Below are 7,614 nucleotides of genomic sequence, written 5' to 3'. Positions count from 1 at the left end.
ATTTATTTAATCTGTTTTAAAACTGTATGTATGACATATCAGATTAGCTAAGATGACAATAAAAAGAAAATGACATCCTGCATAGGCTGTGGAAAAACAAGTACACTAATATACTGTTGATGGAGCTATGAATTAACTTATCCACCAACTCTGGAAAGCAGTTTGGAATTGTGTTCAAAATGTTAAAAAAAAAAATCATGCCTATCAGGTGCCTAATAGCACAAAAAAAGGAAAATGTTGGATGTTGGAGGGGATGTGGGAAAACTAGGACACCAATCCACTGTTGGTGGGGTAATGAACTAATTCAAAGAACCAGGAGAATGCTGTACAAAGTAACAGCAATATTGTTTGATGAAGAACTGTGGATGAGTCAGTTTTTCTCAGCAATACAGTGATCCAAGACAATCCCAAAGGCCTAATAATGAAGCCTACTATCCACCTCCAGAAAAAGAACTGATATTGTTTGAATACAGACTGAAGCATGCTATTTTTTCACTTTTTTCTTTCATTTTTTTCTTTTATTTGAGTTTTCTTGTACAAAATGACAAATAGCAAATGTTTCACATAATTGTACATGTACACAATTGTACATATATCTGATTATTTACCATTTCAAGGATGGGGCAGAAGGATAGAATCTGGAACTCAAAACTTCAAATAAAACTGTTAAAAAATTGAAGAAGAAATGCAGTTACATTGCGCATACCCTTTAACTCAGTGACACCACTATTAAGAATATGTATCAAAAACCACAAAGAACAAGGAAAGAGGAAAAGAACATGTATACTATACACATGTAAATATTTATTTTATTTTCTTGGAGCATGACTAATGCAGAAATTTGCCATTTCTAATGGGTTTTATTTATGAAAAAGAAAAAATATTAACTTAATCATCTGTGTTGGCAGAGAGTTGGAAACTGAGAAATGTTCATCAATTGGGTGACTAAATTATGGTAATTATACTGTAATAAATGATTAAAGGATTTCAGCAAAAATCTGGAAAAGACCTGTATAAATTGGTATAAAAAGAAGTGAATAGAAACAGGACAAGAGTTTGTTTACACAGAAGCAGCAATATTGTAAAGATAACCAACTATGAAAGACTTATTAACTCTGATCAACACCCATTACAATTCCAAATGACTCATGACAAAATATGTCACTCACCTGATGACAGTGATGGTGAACTCATAGTGGAGACTAAAGTCCATATTTTTTCTTTCTTTCTTGTTCTCAAATTTTATTTTCTTGGAGCATGGCTAATGCAGAAATTTGTTTTCCATAACCTATTTGTGATGGGTTTTATTTTTCTTCCCTTTTCATTGGGAGGGAATTTGGAATAGAAAAAAAATTAAGTCTCTGAGAATAAATTTGTATATATGGTAAAATTCTTTCATTCTCATCCTTTTTCCCTCCTCCCACAAACCGTTTTTGTTAGGTATGGGCAACAGAAAACCATAGTGCAGATAGTACTATGTAGATCTACTGAACAATATGGTCACAGAATGTTTTGTAATTATTACTGTCATTGTTGAAGACCAAAAACTTGGGGCTCATAAGAGTTTTTTTTAAAAAATCCAGTACATACCCCTCAGTTGCTGGAAAGCTGACTGAAATGAACTTTATAAAAACACGAACCTTTATCGATTTTCAACTACAAATTCTCAACTACTTTTCCAGTTCTAAATTTAGCTGATTAGAACGTATTTGCTTGATGAGTTAATTAAGTCAGGGCCCAGTCGTTACAGCACATGGCCTGGAGTTGAAAGACTCATCCCTGTGAGATTGAATCTGACCTCAAACCCTTCTGAGTTGTGTGATTCCGGGCAAGGCACTTAACCATGTTTCTTTGTTTCCTGATGTATAAATTAGCTAGACAAAGAAATTATACCTCCTGAATCAGTTAAGAATTATCTTTATTTTATTTAATCTCATTTTGTTACTATAACATTGGAATTGTGTCTGTGATTCAGCACAAATAAATTAACTGAAGAACTGACATTAAACTATAGCTGATTTAATAAAATTGTTATGAAATAGTTGAGCGTTGAAAATTAGTGATTTTGCAACATTTTGGTTGTGATTTAGAGAAGTCACTCATGGTTTTAAGTTTCATAGTTGATATAATGTTTATTCAAAGGGAAGGGCAATTGCTACCATTAAGAATAATATCAGAAAAGAACTGAGGCTTGGTCAAGTTGGATTAATTCATTGTGACTTCATCATCTGAATCATTAATAATGATTTTTATTTTTTATAATCTTCAGTGGATAAGGAAAGTTATGGATACAATAATTGTGGGCTTATTTTTTGCCTTGTCTTTTAAGATAATTCTTAACTGATTCAGGAGGTACAATTTCTTTTATTTCATATGAGATACTTTTAACCTATGACAAGAGTACACACAAATTAGCAGTAAACTTAATACTTAATAAATTTGCGTTCAGTTGTGTCTTTCTCTTCATGACCCTAATTGTAGCTTTCTTGGTAAGGATACTGGAGTGGTTTGTCATTTCTTTGTCTCGCTCATTTATACATAAGGAAACAGAAAAACATGGTTAAGTCATTTTACCCAAATATCTGACTTTCAGTCAATCACTGATCACATTTGCTAGTTTTTACATTTCAGAAATAACCATCCTCCAACTCTAAAATTTTTGAATATTCTTATTGAAAACCAGATTCAAAGTTCCAAAAAAAGATTTGTCTATAGATCTTTAGATTTCTGCAATTATTGAGGATACATAATGGCAGTGATGTCTGTCAAAGGAAAGTGGGAGATGACCTTTTGAAAAAAGAATAAAAAGTGAAAAATATAAATAGCAAATGGCACATTTTTTATATTTGTATTATGTGCTAAAGATTTTAAGTCTGACAAGCCTACAGAGACATCTTAATGTTCATTTTTGGGAGGTATACCTAATCACTCTGTGAAGGTATTTTCCCTTTCAGAATATTACACAAACCATGAAATTCACCATAGGTAAACAATGTCATCCACGCTTGAACTATGATAACTCTTATCACCTACAAACCTATGATTTCACATATAAGGTCAGTTCATAGTCAAGAGCCTTCTGGAGACCCCAAACTTTATCAGTTACATCGTTGTAGAAAATACTAGATTAGAAAATATGCATACTGAGCAAATGATACAATAAATATTAAATAATGTACAGTATGTTGATCTTGAGAAGGAAACCTCAATAGGCACCACACCTCTTTTTCAAACCAGAAAAAATGTAATGGTCTTTATTTATGAAGTAGTTGGTTTAGTCTTTAAACAAAATTCAGGAGATCAAATTACAGTTTGAATTTATAATATCAGAATCTTATTAAAGAGTTTTCAAATATGTTGGAAAACCTGAGGCAGAGATTTCAACAGGTGTGACATTTGTAACTGCTTATCAATATATAATTATAATTCTTGCTAACTTTATAAATACTCTCTCTTTAGAAGTCTCTAATCTCATAACAATCCTGCAAGGTGTTATTTCTATTCCCATCATATGCATGAGAAAACTAAGGCATACAGTGCTTAAGTGACTTAATGTAACAGAGCTAGTAAATATCAAGTCATATGAGTCAATCTCTTGATTCCAGATTCAGTTTTAAATACACAGTACCACTTAGCTGCCCTTCATATATAAAACATATAAATGTAATTCAAATTGAAAAATTAAAACTTTTTTTCTATGAAGTCATATGAAAATAAGCTAGTTTTGATATTAAAATTGTAGAAATTATGTAATTTTTTTTAGTTTGGCAAGTTAAAAAGTTCAGAACTTTGAAAAGTAATTTACATGTTGATTTGAAAGAAATGTCAATGTTTTTCAAAATAACTGGGGCATTAGTATACCTAAAAAGATGAGATACACATCACTGTCCTATTTATGGATTAATGTCATTCATATAAAAATGACTACTCTATCCCAGAAAGTTCATCCATATGATTTCAACTATGCAATCCTTACCTATGTATATTAAAGAATACTAATACAGTTCATGATTGTGATGTTTATATAAAAAAATAACGTGCACTGAGAAATTCATGTTCTTCTATATACACTGGAATGCTATGGAACTGCCATAATGAATGTGATGTCAATTTCTGTTTTTCTGCATTATAATTAAAAAATAGTAGCTTCATGGATTAAAAGCCAGCCCCTGAGTCAGGCAGACCTAGGTTCAAGTGGTCCAATTCTGAGGAAATCACAGATCTAATCCAAAAATAGCAAAGGAATGTTGATTACATACTGTTTCAAGGTTTGGAAACTGGAAGGCTAGACAGACTTTACAAATATAAAACTACATTTATGAACGCTTATCTCCCTAGTTGAAAACAGTTTATATATTTTACACTAACACTTTAGATTTTTAAGATTAAAACTATTTAGATTTCAGTAGATAAACCAGATAGTCAGTGGATAACAAATTAGGAACAGATTAGTCTCCAAGTGGTCAGGAAGGAAGTCTAGCTTGATTTTGGATAGTGTCGACACACAACACACATTGTAACAGTACTATGTACAATAATAAATGTCGGTTATCTACTTTATGTTCTAATACAACATGAAGATTTATTTAGCACAATAAAGCTATTTATTGAAGGTAACATCACTAATTCTGATGCTGAAATATTATGTTCAAATAAGAATTTGAAAACTTTTGTTTATGAATAAATGACAAAGCACTATGAGATTCTGCAGTGATGTTAAGTGAATTACCCTCCCAATTTTAAACATAAACTTTATGAAATTTTTGATAACTTATGCTGTTACTTACAACCATCTTACTTCTGTAGATTGTGTGCTTTCATTTGCTCTAATGCTGCAAATACTTCAAACTAAAATATACACTAGCCAACCTATGTGACACATAAAATTTTAAATTTCTATCATGAATTGACCCATTATAATACTGACAATTGTTACTTTAAACCTCATCTTCTTTATATACACATGTGGAATAAGCTGTAAGTACAATTTGAAGTGGACTAATCAAGCTTTTATCTCATCTCTTTCCAAAAAGCAAGAATATAAAAAATGAACTAAAATAATTTACCATATTTTTAAAAAAATCACGTCAAAATGGAGATAGCAACAGATTTAGACTATCCATTCTACTTGACATATCTTAAATAAATTCAGACAAGTCTCGTCATTTTGGTTTTTAGTAGAAACTAATAAATTTTAATTTTGCGCATTAGCCCAATGGTAGCCTATAAATAAAGTACCCAAAGTCACCTATTAAGCTAATTAGATACCAGAGTTAGCTACCATATTTATGATTTGGAGTTGGAGAAACCTCATCAGTTTAGTTTACAATATTTTTTATTATAATGTTTTATTTATAAGTTTTACATCAGCTGATCCCTAAGATCTCTTTCTGTTCTACTAAAAATCCTACAATAAGCCAGTAAATAAATGGTTTTGATGTCTACTTAAAAAATTACCATCAGTTCTCAATCTTGTAAAAAACAATTTAAAAATGTTAATACTGTTTATTTAGTTTGGAAAACATTTTAGCATTCTAAACATACAAAAAAAAGGTCAACCAAATGTTTCAAATATTAGGTACAGAATATGTTTTAACTTCCATTGCTGCATTGTCCCTTTTAATTTTCTAAAAAAGTTCCCATTTTTAAAACGACAGCATTTAACAACCACAACCAAAAAACCATTTTTCATGCCAGCTGAAACCCTACCCCCTTGCCACATCTAAGAATGGCAGCAGACTGCTATTTCACTATATACAAAATGACAACTGTAAGCTAGATGGACAATCATTGTATAAAGCTACTCTAACAGTGCATGCTTTGGGCCACGGCACCTAATGAAATATCCAAATTAATCTTCCCTTTCTAAGGTGTCATAATTCCAAATATTTATGAGAATTTGTCTAGTACATATAAACACACACCCCCCCCCCACATATATGTATATATGGTGTATGTATACTTACATGTAGGCATATATTTATATGGGTGTGTGGAGATATGTACATACCCCCTCCCTTCCAGATATACAGAGAGAGTATAAGTTTACAACCTGGGATTTCTAACCAATAACCATAATTACCACACACAAAAGCCTGTAACTTTTAAAAATGTTTTGTTATAGCAACAGCAAAGTGCACAGAGACAGGAAAACACTAAATTTCCTTTTCATTTTAAAAATGTTTGGAAATATGTACAACTTTGATACAGTTTCAAGGTGCTCATAACACCTCACATCCATGACAAAAAATGTCTAGAGCACCTGTTTCCAATTTTAAAAGCTAAATGCTACATATGCAGTAGAAACTGTATCAATAAAGGTGCTTTAGTGTTTCCCCAACTCCATGGTACTTAAGACAAATAATACAGTTTTATTCATCATCATCTTCCTCTTCTTCCTCCTCTTCCTCTTCTTCCTCCTCCTCTACTTTTTTCCGGGATGCTTTAGCTGTTCCCTTTGCACTATCAAACTTTCCTTTGGACTTATAATCAGCAACATCCTGTGTAAGAAGCAATTAGAGAATTACATATCAAATAACTACACTGGAATCTCTGCAGAAATTGATTGAATTAGCTACTTAATTGATGTTTTTCAAAGATTTAAAATGTCCAAACTAAAAATGCCTTTTTCCTTGGGAAAATATGGACCACTCCCCAAGTTAAAAAAATTAAATTATTAATTACTAAAGATTCTGAAAGATTTTTCAATAAACCAAGAAGCATTTATTATGTTTTGGATGCTCTACTAGGAATACAAAAACCAAAATAAATCTACGCTTGCCTTCAAGAACCTTACATTTAAAGGCCTTAGAAAGGTCAACTAGAATGAGAACTGAGAATATGGCCATTAGATTTGGTAACTTTGGAAAGAGCAGTTTCAGTGGAATGTTGAGGTTGGAAGTGAGCAAGAGGAAAGCAAGTGAAGATACGGAGTACAGGAAGCTTTTTTTTTTTTTTTAAAAAAAGGCAATTTAACTGACAAAGGAAAGGTTCAGAATATTACCGAGTGCGTCTGGCAAGATTTACAGAGTAAGAGATCTTTTGAAAGGATGAGGGAGAGACCAGGCTGTGTTTGTAGTAGGGAATAAACCATTAGGCAAATTAGAGAGTGGAGACAAGAGATACTAGAGAAGACATACATTGCAGAAACAGAATAGACAGAGAAAGGGACCTGCCCACAACAGCAGTGTTCCTGAGTGTGGGGGCCCTGGACAAAGAAAGAAAGAAGTTCAGAAGCTAGCAGAAGCAGCAGCAGCAGTTATGTGGCTCAGATCACAGCTTCATAGCAGGGTCTCCCAGTATCCATCCAAGCCTACAGAGGAATAACCAGGGGCAAGTGGTCCTGTCCAAAGGGAAACCATTCTGCTCTGAGCATAAGAGAGCTTTCCAGCTGCCTGATAAGTGGAGAGTCCAGCAACAACCTCCAGGCCAGGAACTTGCAAAGCTCAGAAAAGGGGCAGCAATCAGAGACTGCCCTAGATCAGACTAGTCTGGGAGCACCAAAAGCTTGCAGGTTCTAAGCCTGTCCTCGAGATCCTGGAATTACAGATCTCTTGGAACATAAGGGCAAAGTGGAAATATAATGAATCCACTGGTCATTTCCAAAAAGAAACT

The 7,614-nt window shown here is 32.8% G+C and overlaps 1 protein-coding gene across 1 annotated transcript in view; it reads right to left on the bottom strand.

The window, feature by feature from the left end:
• Positions 1–1,363: 1,363 nt before the first annotated feature.
• Positions 1,364–7,614, bottom strand: part of LOC114032021 (high mobility group protein B3-like) — a 13,688-nt gene continuing 7,437 nt past the window's right edge. The window contains exon 5 of the mRNA XM_027847228.1: positions 1,364–6,502. Within this exon, the coding sequence (XP_027703029.1) occupies positions 6,372–6,502 (131 nt within the window). The 3' untranslated portion in view covers positions 1,364–6,371. The remainder of the gene's footprint in view (positions 6,503–7,614) is intronic.

Source organism: Vombatus ursinus, unplaced genomic scaffold (genome assembly GCF_900497805.2).
Source record: "Vombatus ursinus unplaced genomic scaffold, bare-nosed wombat genome assembly UNPS02015393.1, whole genome shotgun sequence".
Classification (NCBI taxonomy): Eukaryota; Metazoa; Chordata; class Mammalia; order Diprotodontia; family Vombatidae; genus Vombatus; species Vombatus ursinus.
This window is presented reverse-complemented; position numbering and strand designations above follow the sequence as displayed.